This window comes from Corvus hawaiiensis, chromosome 24 (genome assembly GCF_020740725.1).
Source record: "Corvus hawaiiensis isolate bCorHaw1 chromosome 24, bCorHaw1.pri.cur, whole genome shotgun sequence".
NCBI lineage: Eukaryota > Metazoa > Chordata > Aves > Passeriformes > Corvidae > Corvus > Corvus hawaiiensis.
This window is the reverse complement of record NC_063236.1, coordinates 6,180,314-6,202,196: the sequence shown is the minus strand read 5'-3', so window position 1 is coordinate 6,202,196 and position 21,883 is coordinate 6,180,314. Positions and strand designations below refer to the sequence as shown.

Genomic DNA, 21,883 nt, shown 5'->3' with positions numbered 1-21,883 from the left:
AGTGAGACTCTGCCAAAGGGAGCACTGGGACTGCGACCACCATTGGAGTGTTTGGACTGGACCTCAGGGGTGTCTTTTTCTTTCTCACTCGTGCAGTTCCAGATCAGGGCTCTGGAATCTCAGAAGCGGCAGCAGGAAATAGTGCTGCGGAGGAAAACACAGGAGGTGAGGAAAGGGGGTTTCCTCCACATAGCCCCCAGCTCCCATGGACGTCTGGGCCCCAGTGCTTGGCTTAGAGAAATCCCATTCTCCAGACAGGGCTGGCTTTGGGAATGAGGTTCCCAAAAGGACAGGAGGGGGTTTTATGGCTCAGGAACTGGGTGTGAAATGGCTGTAGGCAGCAGCAGAATTCCCCGTGCTGAGCAGCAGAGCCTGGGGGCAGGGGTGGGCTGTGAGGGAGGAGAGGGAAACCCATGAGGCACAAATGTCCCTGGGCTTTGGGTCTACAGAGCTGCCACTCTCAGACCTGTGGGGACCTGGGGGTGATGCCAATGGGTTTAGGCTGGCTGGGGCTGCCCAGCTGACACCCTCTCTTCTGTCCTTGCTCCGGGCAGGTGTCAGCTCTGCGCCGCCTGGCCAAGCCCATGTCAGACCGGGTGGCGGGCAGGATGGGCCAGAAGCCGGCCATGCTGGACTCAGGCGCAGAGGTCTCGGCCAGCACCACCTCCTCTGAGCCCGAGTCTGGCGCTCGCTCCGTCTCCACCATCGTGCGCCAGTGGAACAGGAAAATCAACAACTTCCTGGGAGACCCCTCGTCCTCCATTAATGGGGCCCGGCCTGCCAGGTCAGGGCAGGGGCTGGGTGGTAGGGGGTGAGACATCCCAGGGACCCCCATGCCTGGCTTTTGGCTGGTGGCAGAGGTTGAAGGGTGGCTTTTTAGTGTCCACTTGACCCATATTAAATCAGTGACCCTGGGATAAGCTGTGCTAGCAGAGTGTGACTGTCACCTGGGCTTGAGCCCAAAGCTGGCCTTCCATGAGGATTAAATGCCGTGGCACAAACCCTGCTGGACTCATCTCTTGTCCCACTTTGCTAGGAGGAAACGGAAAAGTTGGGCAATGTGGAAACAACACAGATGCATCCGCTGTTTCTGGCCAGCCAGATCCCAGATATCTTCCTGGGGCAATCCCAGCTCTCCAGCACGGTGTGGCCATCTGCCCATATGCCTCTTCTTCCCTCTGGCTGTAGGAAGAAGTTCCCCAAGAAGGGGACGAGCCAGACCTTCAGCAAAGCTGCCCGTCTCAAATGGCAGTCGCTGGAGCGGCGCATCTTTGACATTGTAATGCAGAGAATGACCATCGTCAACCTGGAGGCAGACATGGAGAGGCTCATCAAGGTGGCTGTGGCACTGGGGACGGAGAGGGCTGGGTGGTGGGTGTGGGACAGGGAGATGGCCACGTGGGCAGTGCTGATCCCCCTTCCCTTTTCCCCCAGAAACGCGAGGAGCTGTCACTGCTGCAGGAGGCGTTGCTGGGCAAGCGAGCAAAGCTGCAGGCAGAGAGCCCCAAGGAGCAGAAGGGGCTGCAAGAGCTGAACGAGGAGATTGAGGTGCTAGGGGCCAACATTGACTACATCAACGACAGCATTTCGGACTGCCAGGCCACCATCATGCAGATTGAGGAGACCAAGGTGGGCAGTGGGACTGGGTCTGGCTGGCAGGGAGAAAGTGAGAGCATCCCTCTGTGGAAAGAGCATCCTTGGGCACAGCCAGTTGGGGCTGGGCTCTGGTCAGAGGACCCAGAGTCCTCTGAGCTGTGTCACACTTGGTGGGGCTTCACCCACAGTCACTTCTCATTAGGTGATTAATTACAGAGACGAGTTCTGGCAGGTCCTTGCATGTCCATAGACAGGCTGCTGGTGTCCCACCACCCTGGAATTGTGGCCCCCATTTGCCCATGGGGCTGGTGGTCACTTGTCCCCATGGTTGCTTCGTGTGCTGGAAACATCCCAGGAGGACTGGCTTTTTCCCAGCAGAAACCATCTAGGTTTTGTGTCCAGTTGTGATCCTGGGCATGCCACTGTGCAGCTCCCAACTCCCCTCAATGCCTGCAGCCTGAAACGGAGGCTATGTGCTGTCCCTGGCTTGTCCCCAGCTGTCACCTTGACTGGCAGGGAAGGAGGGCTGCTGTTAATTCACACTCAGCTTTGGGTTGTGGATTTGGGTGAGCCTGGTGTCTGTTCAGTGTCCAGTTAAGTGCTGGAACCAGGATTTTTGGAGCAGTGCATAAGCCCTTCAGGCTGCGTTGGACAGCCCCATGGCCGGATCTCCCCAGCAGCCACTGGGCAGACTGGGGAGGGTGAGCGTTGGACTGGGCAGTGCTTGCAGGGTGGTAGAAGTGCTGTGCTGGCCATGGAGGCCCTTCCACCTGTCCCACGTCCAGCAGCAAAGCTTCCCTGCTGCATCCAGCTCTTGTCTCTCCACGTTTCAGGAGGAGCTGGACTCCACGGACACCTCGGTGGTGATCAGCTCCTGCTCCCTGGCCGAAGCCCGGCTGCTGCTGGACAACTTCCTGAAAGCCTCCATCGACAAGGTGTGGGGCTGGGCTGGGGTGTGGATGTGTGACAGGGTATCTTGCTGGGTGCCAGGGTGGGAACGTGGTGGCAAGGACCTGTGGCACCTCTCTGAGCAGCAACATTTCTTCCTCAGGGGCTGCAGGTGGCCCAGAAGGAGGCCCAGATCCGCCTGCTGGAGGGGCGGCTGCGGCAGAACGACGTGGCCAGCTCCTCGCAGAACCACGCCCTCCTGGATGCCCTGCGGGAGAAGGCTGAGTCACACCCTGAGCTGCAGGCACTGATCCACAACGTCCAGCAAGGTGGGACGAGAGGCAGGTGCATCCTCAGGCCGGCTGTGCTGCCCGTGGGGTGGGTGCCCACCCGTAGCGGCCCTCCAGAAAGCACCTGGAGGTGCTGTGGCTGGGACCCTGCCCCAAGGGCCGTGCTGGGTGGGAGCATGTGCCCTGGCCATGGATAACAGGGACAAGGGCTGGGTCACCCCCCACGGCTGCCTGGGCTGTCCCTCCGCTGTGCGGTCGCATGGGGCTGGTGGCAGTGGTGTCCCCTGATGCCTTGTGTCCCTCTCACACAGAGAACGGCTACACCAGCACGGATGAGGAAGTTTCTGAGTTCAGCCTGGCCTCAGATGGGAGGTGAGCACCCAGCCTGGCTGCCTGAGGTGGTGGTGGCCGGGGCACAATGCCTGGTGCCATTCATGGGACCTCGTAGAGGGGCGTGGATGAACAAAGCCCCACCTGAGCTTTTCTGTGGTGGCCAGCCCTTGGTGGGGGGAGCAGGATGTCTCTTGGACATGAGCAGGGAGTGAAGACTTGGTCATTCCTTGGAGAAAAGGTGCTGGGGAGCAGAGGGTGACCCAAGGAGTCTGGTGGACCAGTGGCACCAGCTTTCTGAAGAGAGTTTGGCACTGAAGGTCTGTCTTTGCTCCTTTCTCCTTGCAGCATCTCCCAGTCTTTCACCATGAAGGGCTCAGCAAGCCAGGATGACTTCAAGTTCAAGGTTAGTTGGCCTTTTTTGTGTGGCCTTGTCCCAGAGCCTGGGAGGAGGGATGGAGGGATGTTCAGTGATGCTTCAGGCCTCTACTCTGCAGTCTGCACCTCAGGGAACCAGGCTTGGCATAAGGCAGTATGGCTGCTCTCTGGATGGGCAGAACCAAGGTCTCCTGGCACAGTGCTCCTGCCTGAGGCCCCAGAGACTTGGGAAACACCTACCACATCAGCCAGTGCCCCCAAACCTGGCACTAAGTGGCACCAAGGAGGTCCCCATGTGGGGCAGAGGTGGAGGGAAGCAGCCCTTGTTCTGTGCAGGCTGTGGTGTTTGCGCGGAGAGCTGGCTGTGATGGGCATCCCAGTGGGACAGGGGGAGCTGCTCTGTGGCCAGAGAGCACAAACGCTTCCAACCCACAGCACTGGCTGCTCCCACTGCCCCCCTGCTGCCCACCCCTGAGCCCTCTGCCCTGCTCTAGGGAGAACCCAAGCTCTCAGGGCAGATGAAGGCAGTGTCAGCTGAGTGTCTGGGACCCACGCTGGACGTCTCCACCAAGAACATCACCAAGTCTTTGGCATCCCTCATGGAGATCAAAGAGGATGGGATCGGCTTCTCCATCCGAGACCCCTACTACAAGGAGAAGGTGTCACGCACCATCAGCCTGCCCACACGAGGAAGCACCTTGTGAGCATGGGGCGATAGTGTCTGGGCACTGGGAGGCCCGTGGAGCCATGGGCCTGTGGGAGGCTGTGCCTGGCCTGTGGAGGGGCAGAGGGGTGAAGGTGAGCCCAATCCTGCATCTGTCCATGCTGGGCTACAGCATGCAGCGGTGAATTTCTTCAGCGGGGCTTGGAGAGGGTGTAGGAGTACGTTGGTATCCTTTGCAGGTGGAGAGGAGGGTGCTTCAGGAGGAGGGAAAGAAGGGGGGTGCGAGGGTCCTCAACTCCCTGCTCGGGATTATCAGCCTTTTTGAAGGTTTCTTGGGTTGCCAAAAGCCTCTGTGCTCATGGGCTGCCTCAAGATTCACTCCAGGGTAGCCTGATCTCTCATTTGCTCTTCTGGGGGAGGACACCAGTGTTCATTGTGGAGGGATCCTGGTGCAGGGGTGGGCACCCACTCTGCTTTTTTCACTTGCTTCAGTCCCAGGCAGTCTCGGGGCTCGGACACTTCACCTCTGACAAGGCGGAAATCCTATGACCGCGGGCAACCTGCCAGGTGAGCTTGGGAGAAGTGGTGATGTGGGCAGGGGAGGCTGTGTGGCCCAGAGCAGTGTGGAAGGATGCTGTCTGGGCAGCTCTTCTGGACCCTGGTGTGCCAGGTGAGCAGTTCCCAAGTCACGTGTCCCTCTGGTCCTTTTGGCTCAGGCCTGCAGACATTGGCTACACACCACCCTCATCCCCACCCACCCGTCCACGCAATGACCGCAACGTCTTCTCCCGTCTCACGAGCACCCAGAGCCAGGGATCTGCCTTGGATAAGTAAGTCCTGGTGGGGTGAGAGCGTCTGAGTGAGGGGGACCCAGACTGTGATAGCACATGGCATGACCTGAGTCCTGTGGGGTCTATAGGAGCACCAGGGCTTGGGTTGGCTCCAGCCAGTGTCCTGTCACCACTTTACCTCCCTGCTTCTCCCTGTGGTGGAGCAGCTGCCATGCCAATGCTGTGCTCCTGCCCACTGTGCCCCCTCTGAGCTCACAGTCCTGGCCTCTGCCTGCAGACAGGGTGGTGCCAGACTTGGACCCCTGGAAAGGCGAGGGAGCAGGATGGGGTGAGGGGATGAGGGCTCAGAGGAAGCTGATGGACTGGCATCCACCCACAAGTGCTGCTCCAGCCTCTCCCGGCAGCAGGGCAGGTGCTGCTCGTGGCTCAGGTGTTGCTAGCAGCGCTGGTGTTCCCTGATGGAGACCTGCTGTCTGATCCTCACATGCCCTCCTGCTCTTCTGCTCTCCCCTGGTTCTCCATGTGTGCTTCTCCTTCTCCTTCCCTCCACTCCTCCTCTCTGTCCTACACTGGCTTGGATGCAATAACAATCTTCTACCTCTTACTCCACTGCTGCCTTCTCTAGTCTGGGTTTTCTCTCCCATAATCCTGCTAATTTTCTGCCCCTAGGTCTGATGACAGCGATTCCTCTGTCTCGGAGGTGCTGAGGTATAGACAACTTTCTATTTATTATCCCTTTCTCGGCTCCTCCTTCTCTCTGTCAGATGCCTGCTCTCCCTGGCCCCCCCTGGCCTGCCTGCACCTTGCTGCTCTACCCCGCTCCCGGCCTGTGTGTCTGTCCCCTCCTGGCATGCTGCCTCTGGTGCCCGATGCTGTCCCTCAGCTGCAAGTTCAAGCTGTTCCTGCTTGGATTAGCCCTTGGTGCACGGTGCTGGGCTCACTAATGGGTGCTGGCTGCTTTGGGTTGGCAGCATGTTCTCCTCCATCTCTGATGGTTTCTCGCCAGCATGAGGCCACCATGTCCCACCCTGTCCCACCCCTTCCCCAGCTCTCCAGCAGGATGGTGAGATGGTGGGGAAGGGTGCTTGCAGCACGTCCTTTGTGCAAGCTTCTTCCAGGCAAATATCTCAGGTTCCCCTCGTGCCTGGTTGTGCTTCCCTGGTGCTGAGTTGGAAAAGATCAGTCTCTTCCCTAAAGAAGTCAGATTGTGATGCCGAGCTCAGCCTTGGAGTTAAGGTTCTCCTGGGCTTCTCCCCCTGCACCCACCTGACTATAGAGGTTTCCCAATACAAGGACCACCTTTCCCCCATCCTTTAGGGACATTGCAGCCTTCCAGTGCCTAAAGGGGCTTATAGAAAAGAGGGAGAGCAACTTTCAATAGTGACAGGACAAAACTGAAAGAGGAGAGATTTAGACTAGATTTTAGGAAGAAATTCTTCCCTATGAGGGTGGTGAGGCCCTGGCACAGCTTTTCCAGAGAAGCCGTGGCTGCCCCATCCCTGGGAGTGTCCAAGGCCAGGCTGGACAGGGCTTGGAGCCACCTGGTCTAGTGGAAGGTGTCCCTGTCCATGGCAGGGGCATGGAATGAGGTGATGTCTAAAGTCCCTTCCAACCCAAACCATTCCATGATTCTGTGATCAGCCCTCCAGCACCCAGGTGTCCCCTCACTCTGCCTGTGCCCTGAGCTCCCCTGGCCACTGGGGAAGTGACACCAGACCACTCTGAGCTGGGTCACCCTGGGCAGTTTGTAGGCAGGCAACCACTCACAGTCCATGGAAGATGTCTCACCCTGCAGAGCAGGGATTTCCCCTTGGGTTCAGTGTTGCTTTGAGCCTGGTGGAAGCACTAGGGGTGAGGGGGGAAGGCTGTTGGCTTGGCATTGGTAAGTGCAGAGCTGAGGAACATCACGTGCATGCGATTTCCAAACCCAAATTAATGAGCCTGTGCTTCTCCTCATGACTAATGCAAACCTTGCCCTTCTCTAGCCCTTCTCATGCCTCAGTTTCCCTGCCTGTAAGAAGAAACTAGCACAACTTGGGGTCTTGTGGCTGTGCTTGATGACCAGGCACATCGGGGCTGCCAGGGGTCACACACGGGAGGGTCAGGCTGGTGGTCCTCAGCACCCTGAGCATGTCTGAAGTGGAGGGGGTCAGCAGATGATGTGTACCCCAGGACAGACCGTAGTGTCCCTTGGAAGCAGGTTGGGCAGGGTAGGTCCTGTCCTGCCCAGGGCCAGTGGTGGGGGCAGGAGCAGCCATTGCAGCAGGGATGTGGGGTGCAGATGCTGGTGCTGCCCTTTGTCACCCTTGGGGTCTCTGTAAAGGAGTGAGGCCCTGTCTCCAAATGTCACCAGCCAAAGGCTGACAGCCTCCAAGGGACAGGGGTGCTGATATTGGTACCCTGAAACATTTATCCCAGCAGAGCTTCTGCTTCAGGCTGGAGAGGGCACAGTTTGTCCCAAAAGGGACCTCAGGGCCAATGAGCTGAGTGTCCTGAGCCGTCCTGGGTCTGTGCTGGCAAATGAGAGGTTTGGGGGAGAGCAGAGGCCACTGGGCAGCCTCCCCCTTTCCCTTTCTGTGTTGCTGGGGCAGAGGCAGGCAGGGGCTGCCTTGGGGAGATTCCTGGGGTTTCCACAGAGACCTCAGCTCAGACACGCCACGTTCAGGTGGAGGAGCCCGTCTCACTGCTGGGCAGTGGAAGATGCTTGGTGTGAGACAGCTCACGTTCTTCCATGCCCTGGGCCTGTGGGCACAGTGCCTCTCCACCCCTGCACTGTACCTGTTCTCTCTCTCCTGTGAAGGGGCATCATTAACCCAGTGGGTGGCACCAAGAACGCCCGGACAGCCCCACTGCAGTGTGTCTCGGTGGCAGAGGGACACACCAAGCCTGTGCTCTGCCTGGATGCCACCGACGAGCTGCTCTTCACTGGGTCCAAAGGTGGGTGATGGGCAGAGGGGACAGGGAAGATGCAGATGCTGTGGGAGCAGGTTGGCACTGGGAATGTGGGAGGTGTTGGGCATTACATCCCTGTCTTCAGTGTTGAGCCCTGCCTTGCCCTGTCCTGCCCTGGGGCTGGCTGGCTCCTTTCCTCTGGCCCTGTGAGTGGGGGGAGATGCTCATATTGTCCCCAGGCCACCATGCCCTTGCAGGAGACACCCCCAACACTCCTGGGTATGTTCTTCCTCCCACAGACCGGAGCTGCAAAATGTGGAACCTGGTGACAGGCCAAGAAATCGCTTCTCTCAAGGGTCACCCAAACAATGTGGTTTCCATCAAGTACTGCAGCCACACGGGGCTGGTGTTCACCGTGTCCACGTCGTACATCAAAGTGTGGGACATCCGCGACTCGGCCCGGTGCATCCGCACCCTCACGTACGTGCAGCTTTGGGGGACCTGGGGCACTCTGGGCATCTCTGGCTTTGCAGAAGCCAGTTCCAGAACCTGCAGGGACAGGGGACATGGCCAGACACAGCTCCTTTAGTGCCAGTTTGCAGTGCTGCTTCCTTAGGGAACAGGGAGGCTGGGAGAGAGTTTGGGGTGAGGGAACTCATGGGGACCTCCTGCAGCAAAGACTCAGGGTCATAAAGTCACAGAATAGGCTGAGTTGGAAGGGACTCCAGGATCATCAAGCCCACCTCCTGGCCCTGCACAGACACCCCAACAATCCCACCCTGTGCCTGGGAGCGTTGTCCAAACGCTTCTTGAACTCACACAGGCTTGGAGCTGTGCCCATTCCCTGTTCAGTGCCCAACCACCCTCTGGGGGAAGAACCTTTTCCTGATATCCAACCTAAACATCTCCCAACTCAGCTCCAGCCATTCCCTTGGGTCCTGTCACTTGTCATGAGAGGGAACAGATTGGTACCTGTCCCTCTGCTGCCCCTCGTGAGGATGCTGAAGGCCCCAGTGAGGTCTCCCCTCAGTCTCCACTGAACAAACCAAGTGACCTCAGCTGCCCCTCACGAGGCTTCCCCTCCAGACCCTTCACCATTCTCGTGGCCCTCCTTAGGATGCTCTCCAATGTCTTTTTTATATTGTGGTGCTCAAAACTGCACCAAGGATTTGAGGTGAGGCTGCCCCAGCGCAGAGCAGGGCGGGACAATCCCCTCCTTTGCCCAGCTGTGCCTGGTGCCTCCCAGGACATGGATGTCCCTCCTGGCTGCCAGGGCACTGCTGACTCACACTGAACTTTCTGTTGACCAGGATCCCCAGGTCCTTTCCCACCTCTCCAGCCTCCATTCCCTGCTGTATGCACACAACCAGGGTGCTGTGTCCCAGCTGCAGAATCCTGTGCTTGCCCTTGTTAAGGGTCAGGAGCTTTGAAGAGATCTTGCAGCTGTTCTGGGGGTGGCCAGGGAGCTGGCAGCTCCAGCAGGGGGGCACAGCCCCAAACTGCATCGTGGCTGGGCATATCACAGGCTCTTCAGTGGGAAACTTGGATCCCTGTGCAGACCAGAAAGGAGCATGGGACAGACTGCAGCTGTGGCTGCCTGTCTGGAGTAGGACTCAAAGGTTAGGACAGGATGTAGGTCAGAGTTACCCACTAGCTCTGGCACAGATCTCCTTTCTCCATTCAGCCTCTGCTCATCTGCCTCAGCCTGAAGGTGCTTCTCTCATGGTACAGAGGCCAAGACCTCTGCTTCCCTGTGCTGGATGCCAGCACTCAGCAGCTCTTCCTGTGGGAAGCAGAGAGGCATGGGAGGAGAGCAGAGTGGCCCTCAGCTGGAAACCCAGGCAGGATGCTCCGAGTCATGCACAGACCCTACATCCTTGGCTGCCTCTGCAGGCCGGGCACTGGTCTGTGGGACAGAGCTCTTGTTGGTCCCATTGTGGCCAGAAAGACAGGGATACCTGCAGGGCCTTTCCTCAGGGTGGGACCCAGCTGTGCCAGCCTGGAGCCAACAGCCCTGGGCGGTTCCTCAGTGGCTCTGGTCTCCACTCATCCTCCCCCTTTGAACCCTCCCTGCTTCAGATCTTCTGGCCAGGTGATCTCTGGGGACGCGTGTGCTGGGACCACCACCCGCACTGTCACCAGCGTGCAGGGGGAGCACCAGATCAACCAGATCGCGCTCAACCCCACGGGCACCACGCTCTACGCCGCTGCGGGAAACTCCGTCCGCGTCTGGGAGCTGAGCAGGTGAGGGGAGTGCTGGCGTGGGCAGGACATCCTGCGGGTGCCAGGTGGGCACTGGCTGCTCAGAGGGGCCTGAAATGATCCTCCTGGGGAACGTGAAAGCCTTTTTCACAATGGAAGTTGCCTGGAATAAGGATTTTCGGGACCCCTTCCTATGGGACCCAAGGGGAGATGAGCAGCACTGGAGCTGCTTGGGGTGGGGGGTTTTTCTGTGCACGGGGCAGAGCTTAGCAGAAGGGAAAAGGCAAGTGGGATGAGCAGCAGTGCCTTGCTTTTGCCTTGTCCTCCTACCTGCCCAGTGGGCACTGGGCTGCGAACCCTGTGCTGCAGCCTGGGCTCTGCAGCCAGATGTTGGCACACTCTCAGGCTGCAGCCAGATGTTGGCACACTCCGAGGCTGCCATCCTCCCCCAGAATCACAGGGAATGGGGTCTCCCTGCCCACTCTCCCCCAAAGGGAACAACTCCTCCTGGGGTGCTCCAGGGCTGGGGGAGGCTGTGCTTGGGAGGGCCCTTTGGATGAGCTCCAGCACGCAGGAGGGGCTGATCTGTGCCCTTGAACCCAGGCTGCAGCCCGTGGGGAAGCTGAGTGGCCACATCGGGCCGGTGATGTGTCTCACGGTGAACCAGACGGCGAGCAACCACGACCTGGTGGTCACAGGCTCCAAAGATCACTACGTCAAGGTACTCTCCCCCCTGAGGAGCAGCACCCCCAGTCCTGTAGGGAAGCCCAGATGTTGGCAACCCCTGACTCCTCTCTCCTTCTGAAAGCTGAGCCCAGATTCTGTTTTCACCTCTGCATGTGAGGTTTTCACTTGTTTCCTTTTCCTAAATCTTGCCTTTTGCTTGGTCCACAATGCACCTTTGGAGAAGAAGTTGCATTTCTCTCATGCATCAGACTCCATGGCTGGGACTTGCATGTGATGGCCAACCCAGATGAGCAGCTCACCCTGTTCTCCTCGATAATACCCTCTGATAAAGATGCCTTGTGCCCACTCTGTCACAGCTCCAGCACAGCAGGAGCCTGTCCCTTCCTGTCAGGTTTCAGCAGGTTGAAGTAGAGCTGTCACCAGGGAAGTGAGGAGGGGTGGTGAGACAGTGAGTGAGACAGGGTCCCACTCAGCTCTCAGCTTGGCTCCTGAGGAGTGTGAAGGCTCACCATGAGTAAAATGCAGCAGAGTGGGGCTGTCCCTGGTGGCAGATCTCTGCTTGTGGCAGGACCCTCAGTCCCAAAAAGCCTCCAGCAGCCAATGCCCAGTCCCCTTTCCAGCATCACTGTAGGTGCCCTGAGCCTAGAACACAGAGGGTGGTGGCCAAACTCCCCAGGAGAGGGCCAGCTCTGTCCCCAGTGCCATCTGTGGCCTGTTACCTGCTGCTCTTCCCCAGGTGTTTGAGCTCTCGGAGGGCATGGTGGGCAATATTGGCCCCACGCACAACTTCGAGCCCCCTCACTACGACGGCATCGAGTGCCTGGCCATCCAGGGAGATGTCCTCTTCAGTGGCTCCAGGGACAACGGCATCAAGAAGTGGGATCTGGAGCAGCAGGAACTTATCCAGGTCTGGAGGGGAGCAGAGCACAGGTCCTGTGGTGACACAGGGCACAGGGGTGTTGCTGCTGGGGCCTGGGGGGTTGTCCAGAAACCTCGTGCCAGTGTCCTGCATGGAGCTCACCAGGGAGCACACTCCCAGTCCTGGGCCATGCGTGGGTGTGCTGTGCCCCCACAGTTGTCCAGCAGGGTGCTTGGGATCGCCAGCTCTCCTTCAGACAGGCTGTGGCATCAGTTGCAATGTGGGGGCTTGTGTTCCACCTTGAATTCTGGGTTGATGTCTCCTGCCCAGGGGAGAAGCCAAGCCATGACTTTCAAGTCCATACCCTTGGCTGCTAACTGGGCATCGCCAGTTGCAGGGTCCCAGTCAGTCCCAGGGTGTCAGTGAGGGCCTGAGGACCCAGGCTGGGTGCATGGGGCTGCTCGTGAGGCTGCAGGTGAGGTTGGTCACGGCCTCTGCTCTGTGCCTGTACCTACAGCAAATCCCCAATGCCCACAAAGACTGGGTCTGTGCCCTGGCCTTCATCCCCGGCCGCCCCATGGTGCTGAGCGCCTGCCGAGGAGGCGTCATCAAAGTCTGGAACGTGGACACCTTCACCCCGGTCGGGGAGATCAAGGGGCACGACAGCCCCATCAACGCCATCTGCACCAACTCAAAGCACATCTTCACTGCCTCCAGGTGAGCCTCGCACGTTCTGCCCCCACGGCCCCTGGGAAGGGGGAGACCCTGGGTTTGAGCCGTCGCCCCTGGGCCTGGGTGGGTGTGTGCTGGGTGAGCAGGGAGCGGGGAGGGAGTCTTGCAGCTTTTTAGTCCCTCTGCTCCTTCCTCTCCTTTTGCCCGCTGTAGCCTGCCCACGGCACGGCCTGCCCACCGCAGTGCCAAGAGCTGTCCCTGGGCAGCCCCCCCCGCGCTCTGGTGATGTCCTGGGTTACTCCCCACGCAGGGACCCCTCTCCCTCGGGGCTGGGCATTGTCTGCTGCTCTCGGGGAGCTCTTCGGCAGCAAGACTCTGATATCCTCTTTTCGACCATGTCCCTTTTCTCCCTTCCTTTTTCTCTGTCTCTCTCTGCCTCTCCTTCTCCCCACTTCCCATCTGTGCCACAGCGACTGCCGGGTAAAGTTATGGAATTACGTGCCTGGGCTCACCCCTTGCCTTCCACGACGCGTCCTTGCCATAAAGGGCCGTGCTACTAGTCTGCCTTGACCCTCCTGCTCTTTGACTCTCTTGCTCATATGCTCTTCTTCCGTCCCTCCTTCCCTTTTCTCTCCATCTCTCCCTCCCTCTGTCCCTCTCACTGTTGCTTTTGCTCCTCTCTCTCTTTTCCCCCCCCCCCCCCTTTCTCTCTGGTCTGAGCTGCTTCTTCACGGTATGAAACTATTCTGCGTTTTTCTCCACTTGATAAGTCTTTGTTAGAATGGACTCGCCCCCCTTGTCCCAGTCATAGCCCTGCCTTGGTTTCACTGGCTTTTTGTTTTTCTTTCCTTCCCACATCTACTTTGGCAACTCTGTGGGAAGCCATGGCCTGCCCGTGCCTTTGCATGGATAGTGGGTTGGGAGTCAGCAGCCACCCCCAAATCAGCCCATGCCCCAGGAGCAAAGCAGCTCCCTGGATATCACTGCTGGGACCTAGGTGGAGCTCGTTCAAGGCGGGTAGGAGTCCTGGTGTGGGGTCAGCCCTGGAGGTCACCATTTCCCCTTGTCCCCAGCTTCTGCCAGTGGGGTGAGCTGGAGGCTGAGCCCCATTGGGCTTGCCTTCTCCCCAAAGTGCATCGGACAAACTCCTGCCAAGGGAAAAGGGCCTGGAAGTCTGGGGGGGCTGCATGCTGCCGTGGCGGGGGAAGGGGGAGCGAGCGTGTTCCCTCGTGGTGCCTCTGGTGCAGTGTCCGTGGGGCTCCTGCCCCGACCCCTGGGTCATGCTGTCCCTCTCACCTTTGTTCCTCAGCGACTTGACAGTGAAGCTCTGGAGTGGGAGGAGGTTGCCTGCGGGGTCAAACTAGGAACTGCAGAAAGACTGGAAGGCGTGGGGGCAGGGTGAAGGTCAGGGTGCCTCCCCTGCTATCAGGACTCAGTCACCTCCCGGAGCTCAGCCCAGGACAGGGATTTCTTTGTGCCTGACCCAGCGAGGTGGACAATGCTGCATCTGGTACTTTGAGCGCTGTCAGCTCCTGCGAGGAAGCAGCTCTGTGGGGCACCAGCAGCTCCACCTGCCCTCCTGCGGAGGTTTCTCGATGGTTCTCCAGTGAACAGGAAATGTTTCATCCCTCCTCCCACCCATCCTGCTGTAAGGACTTCTGGGGGTCAGAGATCCTTGACTCCTTCTCAGAGACACCCAGTTCCCTCCTGCCACTGTGGGCTCATGTGGCCTCTGCCATGCTGTGCTGCTCCCGGGCTGGTTCCTGCAGGAGTCTTTCTCCACTCCACGAGGACATTTGGTGTCTGCTGGCCAGGACTGCAACACAGAGGGTGCTTCTCTGGAGCCATTCCTCATGGGACGCCTCTGCTGTGGGGGCTACAGAAGGATTTCCTGGTACTCCTGGCCTTCCCTGTCCTCTGTGGACCTGTCCCCAGCGGTCAGAGGGGTGCACCTCTACGCTCCTTTGCCATGTCCCATCTCATGAGGCACGGCAAGCCTGGGAAGATCTCCATCGGGCAACTTCCAGACAGACCTGCTGCAGTTCCCTTCGACATTCTCCAAACCCCAGTTGTAAACTCAACTGCCCCATGGCTCTGGGCTCTTCCCCATGTGCCCAGCCTGCTCTGCAGTGGGAAGGGCTGCTCAGCCCTGCTCGGGACATCGTGACCCCCATCACAGGTTTGTGGTGGGTTCCTGCAGTGAGTTAACCCCCTTGGGTTGGAGAAAGGAAGCAAGAATGGAGGTTACAGGGCAAAAAAGCCAAGGATTTGTCACCCCACTGCTGTGGCTCTGTCTGTCCTTCCCTTAGGTTCTGCCCTCAGACCTCTGCCTGGATTGGAGCTTGCTTAGGCTGGGCCTGCTGGCCCGCATGGATCCAAGGACAGAGAGGAGCCAGCAAGGCACGGAGCAGCCGCTGGGGCAGGAGCACAGTGAGGAGGGGGTTGCACACACTGATCTCGCACAAGTCCCCTGATTCCCCCTGTGCTCCAAGGACAATCCTGCAGTGGATGATCTTGCACAATCTCATCTCCCTGAGGGTCTGGGGGCTCCATCCAGGAGTGTTTCCCCAAGGATGTACATTCTGCAGGCTCCTTCCTGTCTCTCTCCTGTTCAAGGGGGGGCCTGGTAAGGCCCTGGTCTCACACTGGAGCTTTCCTCCATCTCTCCTATGGCCCATTGGACCATCCCCTGCTCTGTCCTGCCCTGGGCCACCCAGGGCTTTTGTGGGATGGCTGAGGAGACCCCAGGATGGGTGTCCTTGCCTCACACGCTCTCCTTTCCCTTTTGTCACAGAAGAAGCAGCACCTGAACTCAAATTTAAGGATTTCTTCGTGTGATCCCACCAGCACTGAACTGGGATCTTGGAGGCCAGGGGCTCCAGGACCTGCCCCATAAAGCACAGACCATTTCCCCTCTGCTCTCTCCAACCACAGTGATACCTTGACCAGCCCCATTTGCCACCAGGCCTTGTTCGAAGTATTCTGGCTGGAGTGTGGGGATTCCTCTGCATCATGAAAGACAGGAGCATCTCTATTGGTTTGATGGGGGAGGGGGGTTGCCTTTTTTTGGGAAAAGTTCCATCCTACTGGCTTGCCTTGTTGGAGGGTAAATGGTACCTGTGTGTGTGTGTGTGAGTGTGTGTGTAACCCTGCCCAGGACAGTCGCTGCCCCCCTGTGATTGTGGCTGAGCCTTGCCCAGCCAGGCCTGATGACTGTGCTGAGGAGAGGAGCCCATCCATCCCGTGTGACCTGTGGAGCTGAGGGTGCAGCCAAAAATGCACAGGGACCTCACCACCCAGTAGCACACACACACGGGGGGGGCTGGGGAAGGTGTCCCCCCACCCCAAGCCTGTCTTGGAGAGGGTTTCTGCACTCATTCCTCAGCTGGTTTATCCCTTGCCTGGCTGGAGGGGCTGTGTGTGTATGGGGGGGTCTGTGGCAGAGTGTGTTTGGCTGTAGCCAGGTGTCGTGTGTGAATCTGTGTCTGCTCTGAGCTCTCCAGTGCCTGCCCTGAAGCCTTCCTGCTCCCTGCTGCCGTGGGTGAAGGTGTCTCTGGGGGACCTGGGGTCAGACCTGCCTTGCCTTTTGCCACCAGTTTCTTCCCATGTGCAGGCTGTAAGTGCCTGTTGAGTATTCCAGGCCTGAGTGACCAGTCCTGGATGATGCTGAGCCTCTATTGCTGCTGTGGCCAGCAGCGTGTTGAGGAGCTTCAAGGCTCTCACAGCCCGTGAAGGGAGGGAGCTGATGCTGGGGCAGCAGCACCCTAAGGCAGGGGGGTTTGAAGTGAGGGGTGTCCTGGTTTAGGAATAGTATTCTCCAGTTTAGTGTTCCCACTAAAACCATGCACCACTCACACCCCCATCCCCAGCAGGGTGGAGAGGGGAATTGGAGGCATGAAGATGAAGATCACAGGTTGAGATAAGAGCAATTTACTGGAAACAGCAGTGAGATAAAAAACAAACAGTAAAACAGCAACAATATTAACAGAAGTATACAAAAGAGAGAATGATTCACATGCAGATCACTCACCCTGGAGCCCTGACCTGGCTGCAGCTGTGTTTTCCTGACCAGAATAGACCCCCCCTCCCCAGAAGAGAAGAAATGGATCCTGCCCCTGTGTACCTCAAGGGCATCAGGGTACGTTGTGCTAAAGCCTTACACCCGTGGGGCTCTGCTGTGCCGGGCCATGGATCCACACAGTCCGACAGATCCCGTTGCTGCTCTCCCCACCTGGCTGGGGGCAGGGCCCCTCTAGTTCTCCTCATGGTCCTCACTGCTCACTTCTTGCAGATGTGAACTGAAGGTGCATTCAGGAGGATCAGAAGTGACATTGGCCCTTTTATTCTGTCTGAGCACGTGCCCACTGGAAACCGGAGCAGCATTAATCCTTGAAGAATTTCCTGCAGTTGTTGTTTTTGCTCTCAGCTCACACACCCATGCTGCCGGGGCAGAGGTGGGTTTTCCATCCCACTTCCTCTTGTCCTCTGCATAGTCATGCAGGTAAAACCATAGGTTGCCTTGTGGTGTGTCCCCTCTCTGGTCCGTGCTGGTGTGATGTGGGACATTTCCTCAGTCCACAGTCCATGGGCTGGTCCACGGGCTTAGACAGTCTTTTTACACAGTTGAGACACAGGTTGGTAGGAAGGAAGAAAGATGATCGTCATCAGAGTTGGGGAGCCACCTCTAACACTGTTTGTTCTCCTGTTGACATCAGAGCCAATGAGTCTGTGCTCTGTACAACCTTCCTCCATGTGGACTGTGTGCACTGGACCTCATCTGCACCTACAGGGGACTGTTGGTTATTGGAATCCCTATGGACTCCCTCTAACACAGCGAATTCCCTCAGGTCCTGGGTACCTTCTCCACGGCGTTCCATCTGCTTGGGTGCACTACTCGATCATCCTTGGGAGAAGACCTTTCCCTCATGCTTGACAGGAGTCACGTCCAGAGGCTGAGAGTTTCTGTCCTCCTCCCAGTCCCCCTGTCAATGCCCGCATCCCAGGACTCGGCTTCTCTACCATCCGGTTCCACAGCGTTGGCTGCAGTTTCCCAGCGTTGGAGCAGTTGGGTCACCAGGGGCTCAACCCAGCTGGCAGCTGAAATCTTTTCACATCGCAGCTCACCTGGGGATGGGGATTGGGTGATTATCTCCAGCCCTGCCTCTTCCTCCTGTTGTGAGGGCCCTGCTTCCTCTATATCCCTCTCTGTGCAAACTGATTTGGTCTTGGATTTCTTCTTCTGCTCCCAGCACGGGTTGTTCCCGTGGTGCAGCTGCAGTTTGGCCATGGTCCCTGTTGCTCTGCTGTCTAGTGAAAAGCAGTGTCTGATAAATGCTAACCAGGGCCCAGCACACTGCAATGAGTCGCTCCTCTCTGGAGCTGCCCCGGCATTCTCCTTGCCAATGCTCTGTCACTTTTTCAGCGTCTTGTACTTGTTCAGGGGGAGTTTCCAAACCACTGGAGGAGAGAATTTCTTCCAGAAGTGGCCCATTTTCTCCCACATTCCATGCCAGTCTTGACTATTCCCCATCAGGGCAGATTGCTGAATAACCTCCCTAGAAATCTCTCTTGACTCCAAAGATGATGTGGACTTCACTAAGGAGACCTGGCAAGAATATGATTTTCTTAACATCCCAAGGGAATTCAGAACTTCAAAAGCTGTTTTAACAGGCCTCAAGGAGGAAAAGTGGGTGAAAGACTGGGGGAGGTCATCCTCCCCTGTTCCCCCCACAGGCTGGTTATGATTGTTAATGGACTCCCAAAGGAGTGCCCAATGTAAGGGTAGAAGAGCAACACTCAAGACACATCCCAAATGACCCTCAGTGCCCTTGATGTTATCATGTCATAAACTGATATCCCACAGTACATCAACAGAGCAATCCTGATGCCTCTCCCTGCTCTGAGGAAGAGCACTGTGATGGGAACACACAGAAATATTTACAGGGTTAGGTACCCACATGAGCAGACCAAGCCACATTGTGACCACTGGCTCAGTACCTAATACAGAAGATGTTTAGATCAAATTTGTTTCCAGCCCACTCTGGGCAGTTCTGTTGTTATCTCGACCATTCCAGCCCTGCCTTGGATGCCAAAAAAAGCTGTTGTGGTTTAGGAATGGTATTGCCCAATTTAGTGTTCCCACTACAGCCATGTGCTGCCCACTACCCCCCACCCCCTTCCTTCCCTGCAGTGGAACGGAGAGGAGAACTGGAGGCACAAAAAGTAAAAATCACAGGTTGAGATAGGAACAATTTACTGGAAACAGCAATGAGATATGAAAACAAATTACCAGCAACAATATTAACAACAAAAGTGTACAAAAGAGAGAGCGAATCGCATGCAAAATGTTCACTGCAGCCCGTGCTACCCGGATGGGAAGAGATCCCTTCTCCCTGGAAGAGACTCCGGTCCCCCTGCCCCAGTAATGACGTGAGGTGGTACAGAAGGGGTTCTGGCCACATCCCCTCCTGGCTACTGCAAAAATTAACTCTGTCCTGGCTGGAACCAGGACAGGGGTGACTGTGATCCCATAGCTCTCTGTGTGTGCGTGTGTGTGTGTGTGTGTGTAGGTCTCAGTACCTGTGTGGGCTGCTGTTTCTCATGCAAAAGAGCATGTCTTGGGTGTTGATCTGGTTTAGCTACCTCACGGTGCAAGCTGGGTGCTGTTGTCATTGGGTTTCGTATTGGGGATGGGGTGGGGAGTTTGTGGTGTAAGACTTTTTTTTTTATTCTCTTAATTATTGTTATTGTTACGGTTTTGACACTTGAATTCATCCTGGGGACTGGTGGCCTCACTCCTGCCTTGCATGTCTGAACTACCCCCTGTGTTCCCCTCCCTGCCTCCTCCTGGGCAGGGCAGCAGGGCTGGCATCCCCTGCACTGCCAGTTCCCACCTGTGCAGTGGGATCCCCCAGTGCAGTGGCAACACTGAGATTTTGCTCCCATTTCTAGTGGGATTCTTGGTCCGAGGATCTGTGGTGTTGCCCTTGGTTATTCGGTTGATTGGCAGCCTGGATGTGCTTCCCATCTTGTCCCACAGAAGGGTGGAAAGGGAACTCTGAAGGGCTCAGTTCAGCCCGTGTTTCTTCCTCTGCTCTCACAGATATTCTCTGTAGATATGATGAAGTTCTTGACTGGGAAATGTCTGTGCAAAGCACATTGCTGGAATGGGCTGGTTCCAGCCACCGTGTTCCAGAGCCTGCTGCAGCTGCAGGGCAGCAGAGACTCGGTGCTGTACAAGCCTCTGCTCAAGCTGGGCATGGTCTGTGAGAAGCTGATTCTGGTGTGTGATGTTTGATTTTTCATTCCTAGGAAACGTAGCTGTGTCTAGATTCAGTCCCAGGCACTGAACATAAACAAGGGTAGCCCTGGAGTCCCCAGCTTGTCCCCAGCTTGACGGTGGGGGCTGCCCTGGGCCAGACCTCGCTGCCCTGGCACAGGGAGGTTGGGGAGCTCCGAGCCACCCTGTCAGTTTGGGGTGCAGGTCCTCCCAAACAGTAAAGCACAAGGTCCCCACACGCAGCTGGGTGTAGGAGGGGCGGCCCCTTGGACTCTGACGCTTCAGAGCTCAGACTGGGACCATGGGCTGAGACAGCTGAGGAGGAGCTGGGCTGGGATGAGGGCTCTGTGCCTGCCGGTGGCCGTGGGTGAGCTGTTCCATCCCTTTGCACTGTGCTGGCTGCTCCCTCAGGGGTCAGGGGCCCTGCTGCACCACTGAAGTCCCCTCTGGTGGTCTCAGAGCCCCTCTGACAGCCCCTCAGGGCAAGGACAGTTTGGAGCTGCCTTCGTGCCATGCACCTCATTTTTCTTTGCCCTTGGGCACCTTGTTTTGTGACAAGGGTGTGATCATACCTGCAGTCCTTCCTCCAGCTGCTGGGTTATGCTTTTTTCCCCAGGGCCTATCTCTCGCTCTGAGGGTCTCCTCAACCCCAGCACACAGGGGCCAGCTCCAGGCTCTGTGGAGGCTGCAGGGCTGCCCCAGAGCTGAGCTTTGCACAACAGGGGTGGAAAAGTGTCAGGAGCCTAAAAGCACTGGATCCCCAAACCACTGTGAGCCCCCCCTGGGCGGTGTCCCCTCCCTGTCACCTACAGCCCTGATGACACAGGATGGGCTGGCCAGCTGCAAGGAATGGCAGCTCCGGGCTCCCATCCTGTCCCCCCCAGGTGCGTTGTTCCTCCTCACCACCTCTGAGCACAGCTGCCTTGGGGTCTCAGATGCTGCCTCCTGCCTTGGTGCTGCAAAACCGGTGCCTGCTTCCCAGGGAGCTCTCCCAGTGCCCCACACCAGTCCCTCCCCTGCCCCATGCTGAACAGAGCCCAGGTATGACCCCTGTGAAGCACAGGGTTCCAACTTGCTTTCCACAGGCTCCCTGGAGCTTCACCATCCCCTGCAGGCTGCATGCCCTTCTGAGCCCCCCTCGCCCTTCTGGGAAGGGACGAGGACCCCCAGCCCCTCCAGGTGCTGCATGGTGCTCCAGCTGTAACTGGGACAGAGGCCAGCACAGACCCAGCTCCCAGAAAAGTACAGCCCTGCACCTTCCTCCTGCCCCAGGGCTTGTCCCCTCATCCATCACAGCTCTGCCCTGGTTCCTGCCAATTGTTCCGTCTGGCCTGGGACCCCCAGGTGCAGCCCCACACAAGGCTGGGGCAGCTGCAGCACTGTGTCACCTGCTCCATCACTCCCATCCGCACAAGGAGCACAATAGCAGATGCCTTTTCACACTCGGAGCTTTTTCCAGAGGCCAGCTCTGTGAAGGCTGGTGTTGTCTCTGTGGGCTTGTGCAGCCCGGCCCCGGGCTGGGTTTGTCAGAGCACGAGATGTGTGCGTGTGTTTTATACCTTGATGTGTTCCTGTAAATAGTGTAAGTTATTGTGGTCTCCTGCTGTACGTTTTTCAATGGCTGTGTTTGTTTCTTGCCTTTTTGTCTTTGCAAATAAAATGTTCCTGACATGAAGGGACGGAGCAGAGAGGTGGCTTTGAGGAGGGCAAGAGCACAGCCAGGAGCCTCCCATCCCCTCCTGCTCCCATGTGCCTGGCCCAGGGGCTGGGGGAGAGATGGGGAGGGGGGACTGTGGCCGCAGCCCTTCTGGTCCTGCCCGGGGGAGTGGAAAGTGTCCCTCCCCATGGCAGGGGGGGCCCTTAAAGGTCCCTCCCGCCCCAAACCATTCGGTGACTTTGTAATGGGGAGGGGAGGGGAGGGGAGGGGAGGGGAGGGGAGGGGAGGGGAGGGGAGGGGAGGGGAGGGGAGGGGCTGCGAGCGGGGCAGTGGCGCGGGGCCGCCGGCAGAGGGCAGCGCTGGCTGCGGGACAGCGGCGCCCGGAGCGTGGCCGGGGGGACACGGGGGGACACGGGGGGGGGGGGGTCGGGGTCCTGCCGGGGGGTGGGGGGAGATGCTGGGGGGGGGTTCGGGGTCCTGAGGGGGTGGGGGGAGATGCTTGTGGGGGGGTTCAGGGTCCTGCCGGGGGTGGGGGGAGATGCTGGGGGTGGGGGTTCGGGGTCCTGCCGGGGGTGGGGGGAGATGCTGGGGGTGGGGGTTCGGGGTCCTGAGGGGGTGGGGGGAGATGCTGGGGGTGGGGGTTCGGGGTCCTGAGGGGGTGGGGGGAGATGCTGGGGGAGTTCAGGGTCCTGCCGGGG

At 58.1% G+C, this 21,883-nt stretch overlaps 1 protein-coding gene across 5 annotated transcripts in view; it reads left to right on the top strand.

The window, feature by feature from the left end:
• Window positions 1-21,203, top strand: part of KIF21B (kinesin family member 21B) — a 46,954-nt gene extending 25,751 nt beyond the window's left edge. Inside the window, exons 17-36 of one of the 5 annotated variants that reach the window (XR_007208134.1) lie at window positions 97-165; window positions 555-784; window positions 1,189-1,336; window positions 1,435-1,629; window positions 2,430-2,531; window positions 2,648-2,813; window positions 3,086-3,146; window positions 3,453-3,510; window positions 3,977-4,182; window positions 4,639-4,713; window positions 4,863-4,976; window positions 5,607-5,645; window positions 7,738-7,874; window positions 8,129-8,309; window positions 9,909-10,073; window positions 10,635-10,752; window positions 11,455-11,625; window positions 12,095-12,294; window positions 12,720-12,982; window positions 13,559-21,203. Coding sequence is in view for 4 of the 5 variants with exons in the window: in XM_048327947.1 (XP_048183904.1) it covers window positions 97-165; window positions 555-784; window positions 1,189-1,336; window positions 1,435-1,629; window positions 2,430-2,531; window positions 2,648-2,813; window positions 3,086-3,146; window positions 3,453-3,510; window positions 3,977-4,182; window positions 4,639-4,713; window positions 4,863-4,976; window positions 5,607-5,645; window positions 7,738-7,874; window positions 8,129-8,309; window positions 9,909-10,073; window positions 10,635-10,752; window positions 11,455-11,625; window positions 12,095-12,294; window positions 12,720-12,819 (2,535 nt within the window). In the remaining variant the exon portion in view is untranslated. Of the gene's footprint in view, window positions 1-96; window positions 166-554; window positions 785-1,188; window positions 1,337-1,434; window positions 1,630-2,429; window positions 2,532-2,647; window positions 2,814-3,085; window positions 3,147-3,452; window positions 3,511-3,976; window positions 4,183-4,638; window positions 4,714-4,862; window positions 4,977-5,606; window positions 5,646-7,737; window positions 7,875-8,128; window positions 8,310-9,908; window positions 10,074-10,634; window positions 10,753-11,454; window positions 11,626-12,094; window positions 12,295-12,719 lie in introns of all 5 variants that reach the window. The other 4 variants (XM_048327950.1, XM_048327947.1, XM_048327951.1 and 1 more) reach the window with 4 other exon arrangements.
• Window positions 21,204-21,883: the final 680 nt, after the last annotated feature.